Here is a 19,290-nt window from a genome sequence, read left to right as displayed (position 1 = left end):
TCTTTGCTGTTTAGGGGGGATTTGTGCCCAGCCCAGGTGTTTGCCTGATGGGACGGCCCAGCTGCCTTGTGCTCCCCTCACACCGCTTCTGTCCTTCCTCGTTGACGGAGAGAACCTGAAAGGGAGAGACAGTGCTGCTGAACGTCCAGCTCACTGCTTTACCCCACACAGCCCTTCCCAGGCCCGGCCCCAGCCACGGGGTCCAGGAACGAGGCCCCCAACTCACGTGCCGCAGCAGCGCCTCCTCCCCCACGGCCTTCATCAAGCCTTTGGTGTCCATCTGGCCCAGGCGGAGGATGTAGAGGGGGCGGCCATCTTTGTGGATGGGGCCAAGCAGAAAGAAGAGCCCGTTATTTAGAGGGCTGCTTCCGAGGGGTCGGTCACAGCTGCAGGTGAGGGCTTCACCTCCTCAGGCTGCAACCCACCAAGGCCCGATCCAGCCTTCACTTACTAACACCCTGCCTGCTTCCAAGAGGGGCTGACGCCCCTTATGGTGAAAGGCAGAAAAACAGAAGTGTTACAATGAGGATAAGGGCCAGCGCAGTAGCTCACGCCTATGACCCCAGCATTTTGGGGGGCAGAGGCAGGAGGACTGCTTGAACACAGGAGTTTGAGACCAGCCTGGGCAACATAGTGAGACCCGTTCTCTACAAAACATTTGTATTTATTAATTTATTTATTTATTTGAGACAGAGTCTTGCTCTGTCACCCAGGCTGGAGTGCAGTGGTGCGATCTCGGCTCACTGCAACCTCCGCCTCCCAGGTTCAAGCCATTCTCCTGCCTCAGCCTCCCGAGTAGCTGGGATTACAGGCGCCCACCACCGCACCCGGCTAATTTTTGTATTTTTAGTAGAAATGGGGTTTCACCATCTTGGCCAGGCTGGTCTCAAACTCCTGACCTCAGGTGATACACCCACCTCAGCCTCCCAAAGTGTTGGGATCACAGGCATGAGCCACCGCACCCGGCCCCATAATACTTTTTGTCAACCAATCAATACATAACCTTGTTTTATGTGGGGTTTTTGTTTGTTGGTTGGTTGATTTGTTGGTTTTTGAGACAGAGTCTCACTGTATCACCCAGGCTGGAGTTCAGTGGAGCAATCTCAGCTCACTGCAACCTCTGCCTCCCAGGTTCAAGCAATTCTCACACCTTGGCCTCCCAAGTAGCTGGGACTACAGGCATGCACCACCACGCTTGGCTAATTTTTAGTATTTTTAGTAGAGACAGGGTTTCACCACGTTGGCCAGGCTGGTTTCGAACCCCTGGCCTCAAGTGATCTGCTGCCTAGGCCTTCCAAAGTGCTGGGATTACAGACGTGAGCCCACTGAGCCTGGCCTCCTTGTTCTTTGAGACAAGGTTTCACTCTGTCACCCAGGCTGGAGTGCAGTGGCATGATCTCAACTCACTGCAGCCTGAACCTCCCCGGCTTAATCCTCCCGCCTCAGCCTCCCGAGTAGCTGGGACCACAGGCATGCAGCACCATGCCCAGATAATTTTTTGTATTTTTTGTGGAGATGTGGTGGAGGGGGGCGGTCTCACTATGTTGCCTAGGCTGGTCTCGAACTCCTGGGCTTAAACGATCCTCCAGTTTTGGCTTCCCAGAGAGCTGTGATTACAGGTGTGAGCCACTACACCTGGCTTGTGTTTCTATTTAAGGACACTTGAATGTATATTGCTGAACTATCAGCGTTGAACTCACTGCCAGCAGCCCTGTAGCTGGTGCCTGCCTGAAGCTAGTGGAGCACTTTGGGTGTTTTCTGCATGGAGCACGTGGCCACTTGTTCATCCTTAGGAAAGCTAGGCGCACTTCTGCACTACACAAGGAGGCATTTTAAACAGCAAAGTCCCCAAGAAAAGCCCAAAAATGAAGGAATGTGGCATTAAATAGGCCACAAAAAGGACACTCGTTTAGGGCATGAGAACTGAAACGAGAAGGCAGGAGCTGCGTCGTTCAACTTCAGCAGACAGTGTGCGTGATAGGCGACTCCAATACTGCGCCACTCTGAATATGTCTGAGCATGACTGAGAAAATTCTGTGAATACTGATTTGGGGGTTACAAGTAAATTTCAGCAATAAGGGGAGTTCATAAATTTGGATTCCATAAATTAGGAAGATTGATCGTGCATTAAGAGAAACCATGCCAGCCGGTTCTTTAGGAGAGTCAAGCGTTTACCCTACTTGATATAGATGAATGTGTAGATAAAGGACACTGGAAAGTGTGGTAGGCACAGGCTTCAGTGGAAATTTAACTTAAAAATCCAGAAAAGATATTTGTAATGGGTGGAATCGTGTCCCCAAAGCTCATATCCATGGGGACATTAAAATGTGACCCAGGCCTGGGTGCAGTGGCTCACTCCTGTAATCCCAGCACTTTAGGAGGCCAAGGCGGGCGGGTCACTTGAGGTCAGGAGTTCTAAGAACAGCCTGGCCAACATGGTGAAACCCCATCTCTACTAAAAGTACAAAAATTAGACAAGCATGGTGGTGCATGCCTGTAGTCCCAGCTACTCAGGAGGCTGAGGCAGGACAATCACTTGAACCCGGCGGGGGGCGCAGTTGCAGTGAGCTGAGATCACACCATTGCACTCCAGCCTGGGTGACAGAGCCAGACTCTGTCTAAAAAAAAAAAAAAAAAAAAAAAAGAAATAGAGTCTGTGCAGGTGTAATTAGTTAAGGATCTCAAGATAAAATCACACTGGATTTGGGGTGAGCCCTAAATCCAATCTCCTGGGGTCCTTATGAGAAGAGGCAGGGCGAGGACACAGAGACACAGAGGGGAAGCCCATGTGAAGAGAGAGGCAGAGACTGGAGTGAAGCTGCCACCAGCCAAGGAACACCTGGGGCCACCAGAAGCTGGAAAAAGCAGGCAAGGATTCTCCCCTAGAACTTTCAGAGGGAGCATGGCCCTGCTGATGCCTTGACTCCAGACTTCTGGTCTCAAGAACTGTGAAAGAACACATTTCTACCGTTTTAAGCCACCAAGTTTGTGTTAATTTGCTACAGCTGCCCTTGGAAATGCATACAAAATGTATGCACCTGTTAGGTTTACGATCACAATTATTGTGAGTAGTGGTGGGCTCACTCAGCCCAGTGGAGAAATGTCTCCTCCTAAAGCCCCAAAGCCTTCCAGCTCTGGTTCTTCCTAGCTAGGTTGTCACTTCAAAGCATTTCTAGATGCCTGGAAGAGACAAAAGGAAAAATAGTAAGATGTTAGTATGAAGCATGGCGTTTAAAGTGCATTTGGGCCGGGTGCGGTGGCTCATGCCTGTATTCCCAACACTTTGGGAGGCTAAGGCAGGTAGATCACTTGAGATTAGAAATTTGGGACCAGCCTGGTCAAAATGGCAAAATCTCATCTCTACTAAAAGTACAAAAAATTAGCCAGCTGTGGTGGCGGGTGCCTGTAATCCCAGCTGCTGGGGAGGCTGAGGCAGGAGAATTGCTTGAACCCGGGAGGTGGAGATTGCAGTGAGCTGAGATGGCACCACTACACTCCAGCCTGGCTGACAGAGTGAGACTCCATCTCCAAATAATAAAGTGCATTTGGCAGTGCCCAAAGTATGCCCTACACATGATGTGGGTGGAGGCACGCACCTATGTCCTGGTAATGCCAGCCCCCTGCATAGAATTCCTCCAGCAGGGCAGGGGGTTGCCAGGTCTGAAGGAGGAGATCCACCTGGTGCTGCTTCCGCCAGCTCAAGGACTGGCGCAGCATTTCCCGGGCCTTGTCCAGGTGAAAGTCACGAGCCCGCAGGAACCGAAGGATGTGCTCATCTTTGGGAATCTGAGAGACAAAGAAGTAAAAAGCCCACAGAACGGTATCCCCTCACCCAGCAGATAAAATTACAGAACCAGCCGGGGCAACATGGTGAGACCCCATCTCTACAAAAAATACAGAAATTAGCCAGGCATGGTGATGCGTGCCTGTAATCCCAGCTACTCAGGAGGCTAGGGCAGGAGAATTGCTTGAACCCAGGAGGCGAAGGTTGCAGTGAGGATCACACCACTGCACTCCAGCCTGGGGGACAGAGTGAGACTTTGTCTCACAGAAATAAATGAATAAGTAAATAAATAAGCAAGAGATAATGTATCAGCATTATCATCTCGCCTTTCCTTCTCACACACGGAGGCTGAGTACCAGTCATTGCCCGTTCATCCACTGCTCCAGGGTACCCCCTGCACCCACCTTGCCTTTGTGGGTCTCCTGTAACCAGTGCCGAAGCTGGATCAGGCAGCTCTCCTGTATGGGCGTGAGGTGGCCCAGGCACCTCTCAATGTAGTCCGCATCCAGCTTGTCCCCTTGGAGGAGAAGGGGGAGCTTCAGGACGAGAAGGAGACGCTGCGTCTCTTTACCACGTGGTCTTTGTGCCATTCCTTACTGGCTGCCTCACTGACTCTAAAACGTGGTTCCAAGCCAGGCTGAGCCCCCGCCCCAGACAGCAGCCACTGGGACTCTGAATGCATTCATTTCTCCAGTCCATGTCCAAGGGGGTTCTGAAAACGCATCATCGGGCAAACCTGGATCTCACTGTGAGACGGGATTTCTCCTCTTTGACCCTGGGAATTGAAGATAATTCCCACCCTCTCGGGATGTTCTAAGGATTCTTAACAATATGGGCTTACACTCACTGCCTGCTCAGAAGCCACCTGGTCTCAGTGAGCTTTCCCCACACCCCTGTGAGGCAGGCGTCACTATTATCCCCACTTTAGAGAAGATAAAACTACTGTGAGTGGTGGCTCACGACTGTAATCCCAGCACTTTGGGAGCCCACGGCAGGCAGATCACTTGAAGTCAGGATTTTGGGACCAGCCTGGCCAACATGGTGAAACCCGGTCTCTATTAAAATACAAAAATTAGCCAGGCGTGGTGGCACACACCTGTAATCCCAGCTACTCAGGAGGCTGAGTCAGGAGAATCGCTTGAACCTGGGAGATGGAGGTTGCAGTGAGCCAAGATTGCACCACTGCACTCCAGCCTGGGCAACAGAGTGAGACTCTGTCTTAAAAAAAAAAAAAAAAAAAAAGAGAGAAGATAAAACTGAGGCCTAGAGAGGTGGAGTAACTCGAACGAGTAAATGCATGTTGTGTGCCCAGCATAAAGGAGGTGGTTGATAAACACCAGTTCTCTTTGCTTTTCCCCATCCCCAGGCCCCATTGTGGGGTTTTGACAGACAGCGGCTTTTGACAGAGCCTGGACCTTGCAACACAGCCATGCTGTCTCTTTAGCAGCCTGGGAACCACAGGGAACATTCCCACTGTGCAGCCTTGTCCCCCACAATTGGGCAGTTGCAATCGGAATGTTGCCAGTGTGCAGAGGCCAGGCCCCAAGCCTGAGTCCTGTTGCCCGACTCTTAGCCATGAGGGTGGCAGATGCTGGCGTGCAGAGGCCTCTTGGCATCTCAGCAGTGGGCGGAGACGTCACACAAAGCAGCAGCCTCCGTGGGCAGAGCCAGTTCTTTGTGGACAGACAGCTAAATAAGAAAACAGGCTGAATGAACGGCCAGCAGCACCCCCAAAACAGAAAAGCCCACAGTGGGGGGTCACGCCAACTGCTGTGCCAGGAGCCATCTAGGCAAACAGGAGTGGGAGAATGTTGGCAGAGGGGTGAACTGTCCAGACCTTGTGTGGTCAGAGGCAGAGATGCTGGAATCAGGGAGGGAGGGAGGATGGGATGAGGGAGAAACACGAGGGAGGCCGGAGCTCCCAGCATCCTTCCGGCCCTGGGCAGATGTGAAGGCTTTTTCTACTTCTGAGCACAAAGACTCAGTGATTCAGGAGAGGGCAGAAGGGGCATGAGGATGTCCTCTGCCAGCCACCCTGAGTGCCTGTGCCGCTGGCGGACAGCACAGATGGAGAAGGAAGGAGGGACCTGTGCAAAATGGGGAAGGTACAGGGGATGAAGCCACAGAGAGCGTGCACAGGAGGGGGCAGGAGCGGGCACTGTTGTAAAAAAATATATATGTGCACATACAACAGCAGCCAACCAGCACACACAGTCGGTGCAGAATAAATACTTGTTGCATGTAATTTCAACACTTTGGGAGACCAAGGCAGGAGGATCACTTGAGGTCAGGAGTTCAAGACCAGCATGGCCAACGTGGTGAAACCCCGTCTCTACTAAAAATACAAAAATTAGCCGGGAATGATGGTGCACGCCTGTAGTCCCAGCTCCTTGGGAGGCTGAGGCAGGAGAATCGTTTGAACTCAGGAGGCGGAGGTTGCAGTGAGCTGAGATCACACCACTGCACTCCAGCCTGGGTAACAGAAAAAAAAGAAAAAAGAAAAAGAATAAATACATGTTGTATGAATGAATTTCATTCTCCCTAAACAGAGCCCCAGATGTATTATTAGTTCCATGGCACTGCCACCCAAGTGTGTCAGAGTCAGGGAAGCCCCTGCATGGCAGTGGCCCTAAAGGAAAAACATTATCAACCTGAGTACACATCTTACACATGGCTAGAACTGGATTCGTGGTGTACATACAGTTTGTATCCTAGGATTTTTCCTTTTAACATTATATTGTAAACATTTTCCATGTCCATAAAAGCTTGAACTGTGACAAAAGGCTAGTTGCCTTCATATACAAAGAGCTCTTAGAAACCAATAAGAAAGCGATGGGCAAATAAGAAAATGAACAAAGGACAAGAACAAGTATTCACTATTAAAAAAACCAAAAAGGAAAACGGTCACTAAACATGAAAAATCATACCTGATGTTGCTCATAATGAAAAAACTGGTCACTAATCAACCAGTGACTACTTTTATTGCCTTTCAGAAGTTTGAAATGTTTACTAAGACTTTTGTGGGGAGCTGGAGTGAAGTCAGGAATAGATGCAATTACACTTTCAGTGGGAACAATGATTAGTACAACCTCATTGGAAGCCTAATGGTTAAATCTGCCAAAATTTTACTTGCATGTAAACTTTGAACCAGCAATTCCACTTTTAAAATGTTATGCGTTGTATATACTTACATACATTTTTTAAAAATTCTTAAGTACTCACATGTACCATATTGTTTGTATTTTTAAAAACTGAAACAACCTAAATAGGGTTGTTTCCTTCAATAGGAAACTAGCTAAATAGACTAATTCAAAATAATCAAGGCCAGGGGCAGTGGCTCACATGTAATTCCAGCACTGTGGGAGGCCAAGGCAGGCGGATCACCTGAGGTCAGGAGTTCAAGACCAGCCTGGCCAACATGGTGAAACCCCATCTCTACTAAAGATTTAAAAATTAGCCAGGCATGGTGGCACATGCCTGTAATCCCAGCTACTCAGGAGGTTGAGGCAGGAGAATTGCTTGAACCCGGGAGGCGGAGGTTGCACTGAGCCAAGATCGTGCCGTTGCACTCCAGCCTGGGTGACAGAGTGAGACTCCACTTCAAAAATAATTAATTAATTAATTAAAAATAAAATAAAAGTAAAAATAAATTATCTAGACATGGTGGCCTGTGCCTATGTAGTCCCAGCTACTCAGGAAGCTGGGGCAGGAGGATAGTTTGAGCCCAGGATTTCAAGGTTACAGAGAGACACGACTGCACCACTGCATACCAGCCTGGCCAACAGAGCAAGAGCCTGTCTCTAAATAAATAATTAATATTTATTAATAAATTAGTTACGGTGCAACCACACCATACTATGAAGTATGAAAAGAAGACATAGGCACTGGTACAGAAAGTTTTTCAGGCAACATTAGTAAGTGAAAAAAAAGCAAAATATCAAATGGAATGTATATGTTCTCATGTCTTCAACATAAGACACACATGTATGTATGCATGTAGACACATGTGTGTGGGTATATATACATATATACATATTATGTGCATATATGCACCTAAACAGTTTCAGGACATAGAAACACAAAACTATTGTTAGCCTTTAGGGAGAGGAAAAGAATCGTACTTCTTACATCTTCCTTACAGTTTGAATTTTTTTCTACCATGATCATGCATTACTCATATAATTTAAAATAACAATAGCAATCATAATAATTAGTAAATTCATAATAATTGGTAAATTAGTAAATAGTAAAACCAGAGAAAGAGGCAATGTCAAGGCACCAGAGGTTAATTCCTGATCTAGAAATAGATGAGTTTTTGCCGGGCGCAATGGCTTACGCCGGTAATCCCAGCACTTTGGGAGGCCAAGGTGAGCAGATCACTTGAGCTCAGGAGTTTGAGACCAGCCTGGCCAACATGGTGAAACCCCATCTCTACTAAAAATACAAAAAATTGGCCGGGTGTGGTGGCAGATGCCTGTAATCCCAGCTACTTGGGAGGCTGAGGCAGAAGAATCACTTGAACCCGGGAGGCGGAAGTTGCAGAGAGCCGAGATCGTGCCACTGTGCTCCAGCCTGGGCGACACAGGGGGACTCCGTCTCAAAAAAGAAAAGAATAGAAAAGAAAAGAAACAAATGGGTTCTGCTCTTGGACCAGGATGGAGACTGGGAAAAGCAGTCAGTGGAGGCAGGAGGCTGTGTCATTCCAAGACCCAGACCCATTCCCGGGGGGACGGGAGGCAATTCTCCCCAACATGCCCCAGGGCCCCCCATGGAGCAAGAGGACCTGCAGCAGCCTCCTAGGGCTGACTGGCCTGGGCTGTACCACCTACCGTCCATACTGACCGCCTCCAGAGCGGGCCTCAGGGTGCTACTGGGCCCGTGGGCCTCCAGGGAGCCGGGGTCCCTCGGTCCAGCCTGGTTGCGGGCATCCTCCTCACGGACTGGGGCAGGCGTCCAGCGGGGAATGTGCGAGGTACCCTGGGAGATGAGCTCATTCAGGTAATGCTCAATCACTTCCTTCCCCTGGAAGCCAGAGAGACCCAAGACACATGAGCACGGGGCAGGATGGAGGGGGGTCACCAGGTCACCGCAGGGAGTCATCCCCAGCCGGCTCAGGTCCCAGCCCCGACACGTAGCTATTGAGCAGCTGGATGTGTCTGGTCGGGATGGAGAGACTGAGGGTGTGCAACACCCACCTGATTTCCAAGGCTTGGTACAAAACAAAGAATGCAAAATAGCTCAGTAATAAGTTTTTCGGGTTGGGGGTTATTTTTGTTTTCGTTTATTTTTTTTGAGACAGTGTCTTGCTGTGTTGCCCAGGCTGGAGTGCAGTGGTGCCATCTCAGCGCACTGCAGCCTCAACCTCCCAGGATCAAGAGATCCTCCTGCCTCAGCCTCCTGAGCAGCTGGGACTATAGGCACACACCACCACACCCAGCTAATTTTATTTTATTTTATTTTATTAGAGATGGGGTCCACTATGTTGCCTAGACTGCTCTGAAATTCCTGGGCTCAATTGATCCTCCCACCTCGGAGTAATAAGTTTTATATTGATAACACATTGGATAAAAATTTGTTATTAAAGTTAATTTCATCTGTTCATCACAAGAACAGGTATTTACTTAGCGATGGATCTGAGGTCTTTAAAGCAAGCAATGATCATTTTATCTAAAAAAAAAAAAAAAAAAAAATGCACCACAGAGTTATCTGTTGTCCAGATAATTCACCACACAAGCCTGGACATCTCATGGTGCCAGAGCAAGGATTAGGGTGCCCCTGTTACAGACCAGTTACTTTCCATCCATTATCTCGTGGTGATTTGGTTATTACTAGAGTACCCATTTAACAGATAAGACTGAGGCCCAGGAAGGGTAAGGGTCTTGCCAGGTGTCACGAGGCTGTTGATGGCAGAGCAGGTGTGTGCACCTTCCTCCAGTAACTAACGCAACCCACCCCTTACCCTCTTGACGTTGGCGGTGTACTGCTTCATGGCGATCTTCTCCAAGGCATTTTCAAAGCCAAAGAAAGACCGGATGTCCAGTGAGGCAGACTGCTCGAAACAAGTCCAGTCTTCATTCTCAGGGTGGACCTGAAAGCCAGGCAGGGGTCATGCCAGGGACTCAGTGTTGGGGGCACCCTGCCCTCCCCTAGGGCTCTCCCGCTGACCTGGGCCCAGACAGAGCCTGCAGTGGACGGCAGATCAAGCCTGGCAACCCTGGAGGGGGTAGCAGGACCAAGGGGCCCCCACCCAGAGAACGATGCAAAGTTCAAACTGTCAGGGAACAAAAAGCCTTCTCATGAGAAGCCGGGAGAATGTGGGTCTCAAATCTGCAGCCCTGCCCTTTCATTATTATACACACACATAGAAAATTAGTTAGAAATACATATGTTTAGGTCGGGCATAGCGGCTCAAGCCTGTAATCCCAGCACTTTGGGAGCCCAAGGTGGGCGAATCGCTTGAGGTCAGGAGTTGGAGACCAGCCTGGCCAACATGGTGAAACTCCGTCTCTACTAAAAATCCAAAAATTAGTCAGAGATGGTGGCGGGCGCCTGTAATCCCAGCTACTCAGGAGGCTGAGGCAGGAGAATCGCTTGAACCTGGGAGGCGGAGGTTGCAGTGAGCCAAGATCATGCCTCTGCACTCCAGCCTGGGTAATAGAGCAAGACTCCGTCTCCAAAAAAAATAATAATAAAATAAAATAAATACAATTGTTCAGTGTATCATTTATATAATCTATAAATAAATTATATATCAATATTATACATAAAATTTAGATATAGATTTTTAAAATAGTTATATATTATATGTTATCTATATAAAGATATATTACATATCCTTATATATCAATAAACATTTATAGATCTGTATGTTTGCAAAACGAAAACTTCATTGGCAGAGCTCCTTTATGGACCCAGACCTAGTCCTCCTCAAACGTCTGTGGGCAGAAACATTACCAGCGAGTCTGTTAAAATATGCAGATTCCTGGGCCCCAGACACTTCCAGGTTGGGGCCCAGGAATCTGCATTTCACAAGCAGCCCAGGTGCTGCTGACTCACCTATTGATAGAACTCATTCTGAGAAACACCACACACACTAAGAGGGGTTTCAACAACTGTTGCTCACCCCTCCCCAGAGGATCTGAACACTCAGCCCAAGCTCCTGGAGGACCCAAGAGGAGTTGGAGGCGTAGAAAGAAAAGGCAATGGGGCCGGGTATGGTGCCTCATGTCTGTAATCCCAGCACTTTGGGAGGCCAAGGTGGGTGGAACACTTGAAGCCAGGAGTTTGAGAATAGCCTGGCCAACATGGAGAAACCCTATCTCTACTAAAAACACAAAAATTAGCTGGATGTGGTGGCGCATGCCTGTAATCCCACCTACGCGGGAATCTGAGGCGCGAGAATCTGAGGCACAAGAATCCTTTTAACAAGGAGGCGGAGGTTGCAGTGAGCCAAGATTACGCCAATGCACTCCAGCCTGGGCCACAGAGCGAGACTGTGTCTCAAAAAAAAAAAAAAAGAAAAGAAAAAGAAAAGAAAAAAAACATGTACAGTGGTCTATCATTGCTATCCTGGAGTTATCATCGTGAAAACGACCCAACAAGGCAGGATCTGCCAATGTTCCCATTTTACAGATACAGACACTGTGGCCCATCGGCACTCAGCAAAAAAGTGGCAGAGCTGGGTCCCATCAGTGAATGTCTGCAGGTGCCTCATTCCAGCCTCTAAAGTCATCAAGATCTAGCCCCCATGGCCTCACCTTGGCAGACCTCACTCATGCTGTTCCTACCCCCAAAATGCTGTTCCCACTCCCAAAATGCTGTTCCCAGCCCTCCATGGGCAGCTCCTCTCATCCTTCAGCACTCAGCTTCAGTTCCCCCACCACCTCCTCTGACTCCCACACATCTCCCTGCTGGATCCAGCCTTAGCTGTGACAAATGCATACACACTGATTCCGTTTTGTTCCACTGGAATGGACCCTCCATGAGGGCAGTGGTCAGGCAGCCTGGTCCACTGCTGGGTGCTCAGCACTTGGCAGGGTGCCTGGCACATAGTAGGTGCTCAATCAGTATACACTAGAGAATAATAATAATTCTTATTATTAATTATATTCAAAGGTAACATTTACATAGAACTTAATATGTGCCAGGCACTGGTCTAAAGGCACCACATACAACCTATGTAGTAGGCATGATTATTAAGCCCATTTCACACGTGAGGAAACTGAGGCATAGTTTAATGAAGGAAGGAAAGGAGGGAAGGGAAAAAGGAGGGAGGGGATAGGGTTGTCAGATTTAGCAGATAAAACACAGGATGTCGAGTCACGTTTGAATTTCAAATAAACAACAAATAACATTTGAGTATAAGTATATCCCAAGCAATATTTGAGACATACTAAAAAAATTTATGGGTTGTTCATCTGAATGCAAAGGCAACCAAGCATCCTGCATCTTACTTGACAATGCCCCAGGAGGGAGGGCTGGGCAGAGGCTCAAGGAATGTGGGGACACAGCTCTGGGCACAGGTGGGTGCCGGGGGCAGGTGGGTCCCAGGGGCAGATGGGTCCCAGGGGCAGATGGGTGTTGGACGCAAGTGGGTGCCGGGCGCAGGTGGGTGCCGGACGTGGGCGCTGAGGGCGCCCTGGGCTCACCGTGTAGCTGCAGTGCTCGTTCACCACCACGCGGTTGGCGAAGGTCTCATTGTGCGCTTCGATGAGGAGCGTCCTCTCCTTCCAGTTCAAGACGTTTGTCTGCACGAAGACCACGTGCTCAACACCTGCGATCTGCAACGGAAGGGGCGGGGAGGCGGAGGTGGGTGGGCGGCGTGGACCACACAGGAATGGAGAGCGAGTCCGGCGGGCCTTCCCCAATCACCCCCTGCCCTGAGCCCCAGGTCCCTTGCGCCACCGCCCACCCAGCCGGGACCCAGGACACCAACCCCCGACTTCCGCCCTGCCGCCCACCCATCTTCACCACCCAGCTCCGGCCCTGGCCCCGCGAACACTGCCCAGTTCCCGCTACTCCCCAGCCCAGCCTTCCAGCCCTCGCCCCTCCTGGGCCCTGGTCCCCCGACCAGGGTCCCGCCACCCTCATCCTGGAACCTCCATCCGAACATCAACTCACATGCCCCGGCTCCACCTCCTGGCCCCCGCCGCCTTGGTCCCCAGCTCCCGCGCCCAGCCCTCCCGCACCCCCGCGACAGGTCCCCTCCTGCGCCCCCCAGCCCCAGGGCCGCCCACCTTCCGCAGCAGCCGCGGGGCGTCCACGCGCAGCCTGCAGCTCCGCTCCACCACGTGCACAGCCCCGTCCGGGCTGCGGGACTCGCGCAAGACCTCGCTGCCCAGGAAGACTGGGATCTGTGGGCACGTGGGGAAGCGCTTCTCGTAGGCCTGGGGGCAGAGCGGCAATGAGCGGCCGTGGTGGGGGGCAGAGGGACCCCCCCACACAAGCCCAGCACAACCTCCTTATCTGCTGTGTCACTTATCAGACGGGAAAGGCAGCCCTGGCCACTGGAAGGGGCAGGGATTTTGCAGTCATTACCAACAACCGTTCCACCAGCTAGCACCTGTTAGAGCCCAACACAGCAGTGCCTGGACAATGATTTGGCAAATAAGTTTTGCCTCTGCATTTGAGTTTTTGCCCTCAGAAGGAAGCACAGGGACTCCGGGGACATTTTAAAATAAGGTATTTCTCAGGAAAAGCATCTGAGAAAAATCCAACACCCCTTCATGATAAAAAAAAAAAAAAAAAAAAAAAAAAAAAAAAAAAAAAAATTCAATAAACTAGGAATAGAAGGGCACTTCCTCCGCCTGGTAAAGCCATCTGCTAAAAGCCACAGTTAACATCCCTGGTGAAAGACTGAGTGCTTTCCACTAAAATCAGGAACAAGGTAGGAATGTGCATTCTTTGTGTCTATTCGACCTTGTGCTGGAGGTTCTAGATAAGTAAAAGAAAGAAAAGCCATCCAGTTGGAAAGGAAGAAGTAAAACTATCTGTATTTGCAGATGACATGATTATTTACATAGAAAATCCTAAGCATCCACACACGTATACACAAAAAGATTAGAACTAATCAATGAGTTCAGCAAGGTTGCAGGATATAAAACCAATATAGAAAAATCAGTTGTATTTCATCACAAGGTCAGGAGATCGAGACCATCCTGGCTAACACGGTGAAACCTCGTGTCTACTAAAAATACAAAAAATTAGCCGGGCGCAGTGGTGGGTGCCTGTAGTCCCAGCTACTCGGGAGGCTGAGGCAGAAGAATTGCTTGAACCTGGGAGGTAGAGTTTGCAGTGAGCTGAGATCGCACCACTGTACTCCAGACTGGGCGACAGAGCGAGACTCCGTCTCAAAAAAAAAAAAAGAAAAAAGAAAAGAAAAATCAGTTGTATTTCTATGTACTAACAATGAGCAAACTGAAAATAAAATGAAAAAATTCTATTTACAACATCAAAAAGAATAAAATACTTAGGAATATATTTAACTAAAAGAAGTGTAAAATGTATACTCTGAACACTACAAAACATTGCTGAAAAAAATTAAAGACCTAAATAAATGGAAAGGCATCCCATATTCATGGAACAGAAGACTTAATATTGTTAAGATGGCAATATTCCCTTACTAGTCTACAGATTCAACACAATATCCACATCCCAGTTGACTTCTTTACAGAAATTGATAAGCTTATCCCAAAATTCATATGGAAATGCAACAGACCCAAGATAACCAAAAGCAATCTTGAAAAAGAGCAAAATTGGAGAACTCATATTTCCTGATTTACTTTAAAAGACATGGTAGCAGGCCAGGTGTGGTGGCTCACGCGTATAATCCCAGCACTTTGGGAGGCCAAAGCAGGTGGATCACCTGAAGTCAGGAGTTCGAGACCAGCCTGGCCAACATGGTGAAACCCCATCTCTACTAAAAATACAAAAAGCAGCCAGTCGTGGTGGCAGGCGCCTGTAATCCCAGCTACTCGGGAAGCTGAGGCAGAAGAATCACCTGAAACCAGGAAGCAGAGGTTTCAGTGAGCTGAAATCACACCATTGCACTCCAGTCTGGGCGACAAGAGCGAAACTCTGTCTCAAAAAAAAAAAAAAAAAAAAAAAAGACATAACAGCACACGTTGGTGAGGATGTGGAGAAACTGAAACCCCCAAACCCTGTCATGTGAATGTAATATTGTACAACCCCTTTGGAAAATGGCTTGGCAGGTCTTCAAACAGTTAAACATAGAATTACCTTATGATCCAGCAATTCCACTCCTAGGTATATAACCAAGATAAATGAAAACATAAGTCCACACAAAAAAATTATACACAAATATTTATAGCAACATCAGGCTATTCAACAATAAAAGAAAAAATAATACAATTTATATAGACTGTGCACGTATCTATCTACTCACAATGTAAATATAGGGTGTTTCTATATAATTTTATAAATATAGATAGTATGTATATAAATATATATCATATCTATAAATATATAGATATCAGGCTACAGTAATCAAAACAGTGTGATACTGGCATAAGGGGAGACATACAGCTCAGTGGAAAAGAATTTAGCATCCAGAAATAAGCCCTTACATTTATCAACTGATTTTTTACAAAGGTGTCAAGACAATCTGATGAGGAAAGAGTAATCTCTTCAGCAAATGGTGCCGGGACAATTGGATATACACGTGCAACAGAATGAAGGTGGAGCCGGGCGCGATGGCTCACGCCTGTAATCCCAGAACCTTGAGGGGCTGAGGCGGGTGGATCACCGGAGGTCAGGAGCTAGAGACCAGCCTGGTCAACATGGTGAAACCCTGTCTCTACTAAAAATACAAAAAAATTAGCTGGGCATAGTAGCATGCACCTGTAATCCCAGCTACTCGGGAGGCTGAGGCAGGAGAATCACTTCAACCCGGGAGGCAGAGGTTGCAGTGAGCCGAGATTGTGCCATTGCACTCCAGCCTGGGCAACGAGCAAAACTCCATCTCAAAAAAATAAACAAATAAAATAATAATAATAATTTTTTAAAAGCATTTTTAAAAAACTACAAAACTCTTAGAAGAAAACATACGAATAAATCTTTATGAACTTGGATTAAGCAATGGTTTCTTACTTATGGCATCAAAAGCACAAAAAATAAAAGAAAAAATAAACTGGATATCATCAAATTTTAAAACGTTTGTGTTTCAAAAGATACAAGCAAGAAAGTGAAAAGGTAACCCAGAGAATGGGAGAAAATTTTTGCAAATTATACATACATACATATGTGTGCGTGTGTGTGTAGAAAATGGGGGACTTGCATCTAGAATATATAAACAAGTGTTAGAATTCAACAATAAAGAGATGACCCAATTTTAAAATGGCAGAAGATCTGAACAGACATTTCCCCAAGGAAAATATACCAACACAAAAAAGCAAATGAAACTATGTTCAACATCATTAGTCACTAGGGAAATGCAAATCAAAACCACAATGAAATACCACTTCACATCCACTAGGATGACTATAATAACTTTTAAAAGACATAATAATAGCTAGTGCTGGTGAGGATGTGGAGAAATTGAAGCCCCCAAACCCTCCCATGTGTATGTAATATGGTACAACCGCTTTGGAAAATAGTGTGGCAGTTCTTCAAACAATTAAACAGAGAGTTACCATATGATCCAGCAATTCCACTCATAGGTATGTACCCAAGAGAAATGAAAACATAAGTCCACACACACAAAAAAATACAAATATTTATAGCAACATTATTCATAATAGGCAAAGTGGAAATAACCCAAATGTCCATCAATGAATGAGTGAATAAATCAGTGGTGGTCTAGCCATAAAATGGAATATTATACAGCCTTAAAAAGGAACAACGTGCTGATTCATGCTACAACATGGATGAACTTTGAAAACATTATGCTGAGTGCAAGTAACCAATCACAAAAGACCATATATTGCATGAAACCATTTATATGAAATGTCCAGAATGGGCAAATAGAGACAGAAAGTAGATTAGTGGTTGCCAGGGGCCAGTAGTGGTGAGGAAAGAGATGGTGGGGGTGTTGAGGGATGAGGGTTAAGGCAGACAGAGCTTCTTTTTGAGGCAATGAGACTATTCTAAAGCTGATTGTGGTGAAGTTTGCACAATACTATGAATCTACTGAAAGCCACTGAATTGTGTGCTGTAAATGGATGAGTTGTATGATATGTGAATTGTATCTCAATAAAACTGTTTCTTTAAAAAAAGTCTTTCTCTCTCCAAGTGTATGTGTTTATACATACACATACATATGAATCCACATATATACATATACTATTTATTTATTTATTTATTTATTTTTTGAGACAGAGTTTTGCTCTTGTCACCCAGGGTGGAGTACAATGGCGTGATCTCGGCTCACTGCAACCTCTACCTCCCAGGTTCAATCGATTCTCCTGCCTCAGCCTCCCAAGCAGCTGGGATTACAGGCACACGCCACTACACCCTGCTAATTTTTGTATTTCTAGTAGAGACGGGGTTTCACCATGTTGGTCAGGTTGGTCTCGAACTCCTGACTTTAGGTGATCCGTCCACCTCAGCCTCCCGAAGTGCTGGGATTACAAGCGTGAGCCACCGCGCCTGGCCACATGTATACATATATTATTTAAGTGTATATATAAATATATGTGAATATATGTTAATATAAATATACACAATTTTGTGTGCATATATCTTTCTATACACAATGTAAACATAAGGTGTTCTATATAATTTTATAAATATAGATAGAATATAAATAAATATAGATCATATCTATATATATCCATAAATATATAATGTGTATATAAATGTACCCATATAAATATATTATTTCATATATGGATACATAATATAGTCCATATATAAATATATGGGCATGCCGTGCGCAGTGGCTCATGCCAGTAATCCCAACACTTTGGGAAGCCGAGGCAGGCAGATCATTTAAGGTCAGGAGTTTGAGACCAGCCTGGCTAACATGATGAAACCCTGTCTCTACTAAAAAATAACAACAACAACAAAAATTAGCTGGGCATGGTGGCGCATGCTTGTAATCACAGCTACTCAGGAGGCTGAAGCAGGAGAATCGCTTGAACCCAGGAAGCGGAGGTTACAGTAAGCCGAGATCATGCCACTGAACTCCAGCCTGGGCAACAGAGCCAGGCTCCATCTCAAAATAAAAATAAATATATAGATAAATATATGAGTAGTTTAAGGAGCTTATTTTATATATGAATATATCTATTACATAATATTTTTATGTATATGTTCATGTAAATATTCAGCAACGTGCTTCCTGTGAGCCATTAGAGGGTCTCACCCTGGCTGACAGCACAGACTCGAGCCCTGCCTGGGTACAAATCCCAGCTCTACCACTTACAAGCTCTGTGACCTTGGGTGGGTTACTTAACCTCTCAGTGCCCTGTTACACACAGGCGTCCTGAGAACTGAGCAAACTGCTGTGGGTGCTGGAGAAGGGATGGCCAGGATTATTTCCTCCACGGTCTCTCCGTGTGTCTCAGACAGGATTTGGCCACGAGCACAGGAGGTTAAGCTGGATTCCGTGCCACTGTGCCCTTCAAAGGGAAGGGCCCCTCACTGTCCTCGGAGCCACTTCAGGTCAGCCCCAGGCTCTGTGCTGGGGCTGCTTGCTTCTGTGCGGGCGGAGGTCCTCCCAGGCGGGGGTGTAGAGCTGGGTGAAGGTAGCTGGAGGGGCCCCCAAGCCCATGAACCTACGCTCAGGGAGGTCAAGAGTCCGTGCCCAGTTCTAGAGGGGCCAGGGAGGTGGGGGGCGTATCCCGGCATCTGTGGCTGACCTTGTTCCTTATTCCAGCGGGGTCTGCTCCTAGCGCCTGTCACAGCCCACGTGCCCTGGAATTGGGATCAACGCAGGCTCCAAAAATAGTGCCTGCATCTGAGGACAGACACCTCCTCCCGATTCCCTGCTGGCTCCCAGGAAGAGAGGCGGGGGAGGGGGGCCGAGGAAGAAATGGATACATGCCCAGGAGCCCTTGGTGTCACCCCACGCCGGGCAAGGCCAGCCAGCCTGTCCTCCACGAGGGCCAGGAGGACAGAGCTGCCTCCTGCCATATCTCCATGTCAGTTGCTGGGACAAACACATCAGCGTTGGAATAGGGAGGCCTCCTTCCTTCAGAGAATGCACCATGGGGATCCTAGGGTCTGGGCTCAGTGAGCTGGCAAGGGAGACTCCCTGAGAACTGTGTCTGCCCTATAGATCTCAGCCACGCTGGACCCACTTTCAAAGGAAATCATCTCCCCACGGAGGACAGAGTGCAGAGTAAAGCCAGTGGAGGCTGGAGGGGTTCAGGCTGCCTGGTTAGAAGCCCAGCTCCACCTCCTTCCAGCGAGGCAAGCCCCTTCCTTTCTCTGGGCCTGTTTCATCATTTGGAAAATGCGTATATGTCTCATGTACTTGCCCAGAGAGGCTCACTAATTTACCCCAAGTCACACAGCATGGGATGGTGAACCTGGATTTGAATCCC

The 19,290-nt window shown here is 47.6% G+C and overlaps 1 protein-coding gene across 2 annotated transcripts in view; it reads right to left on the bottom strand.

Moving 5' to 3' along the window:
* SEC14L5 (SEC14 like lipid binding 5) overlaps positions 1–19,290 on the bottom strand; it is a 60,817-nt gene that overhangs the window by 18,450 nt on the left and 23,077 nt on the right. For both annotated transcript variants that reach the window (XM_054533422.1, XM_054533421.2), the window contains exons 3-10: positions 13,021–13,170; positions 12,433–12,564; positions 9,744–9,872; positions 8,614–8,806; positions 4,189–4,301; positions 3,597–3,786; positions 227–315; positions 45–115 (exon numbers count right to left, since the gene is read on the bottom strand). In XM_054533422.1, coding sequence (XP_054389397.1) covers positions 45–115; positions 227–315; positions 3,597–3,786; positions 4,189–4,301; positions 8,614–8,806; positions 9,744–9,872; positions 12,433–12,564; positions 13,021–13,170 — 1,067 coding nt within the window. The remainder of the gene's footprint in view (positions 1–44; positions 116–226; positions 316–3,596; positions 3,787–4,188; positions 4,302–8,613; positions 8,807–9,743; positions 9,873–12,432; positions 12,565–13,020; positions 13,171–19,290) is intronic.

This window comes from Pongo abelii, chromosome 18 (assembly GCF_028885655.2).
Source record: "Pongo abelii isolate AG06213 chromosome 18, NHGRI_mPonAbe1-v2.0_pri, whole genome shotgun sequence".
In the NCBI taxonomy this organism is placed as follows: domain Eukaryota; kingdom Metazoa; phylum Chordata; class Mammalia; order Primates; family Hominidae; genus Pongo; species Pongo abelii.
This window is presented reverse-complemented; position numbering and strand designations above follow the sequence as displayed.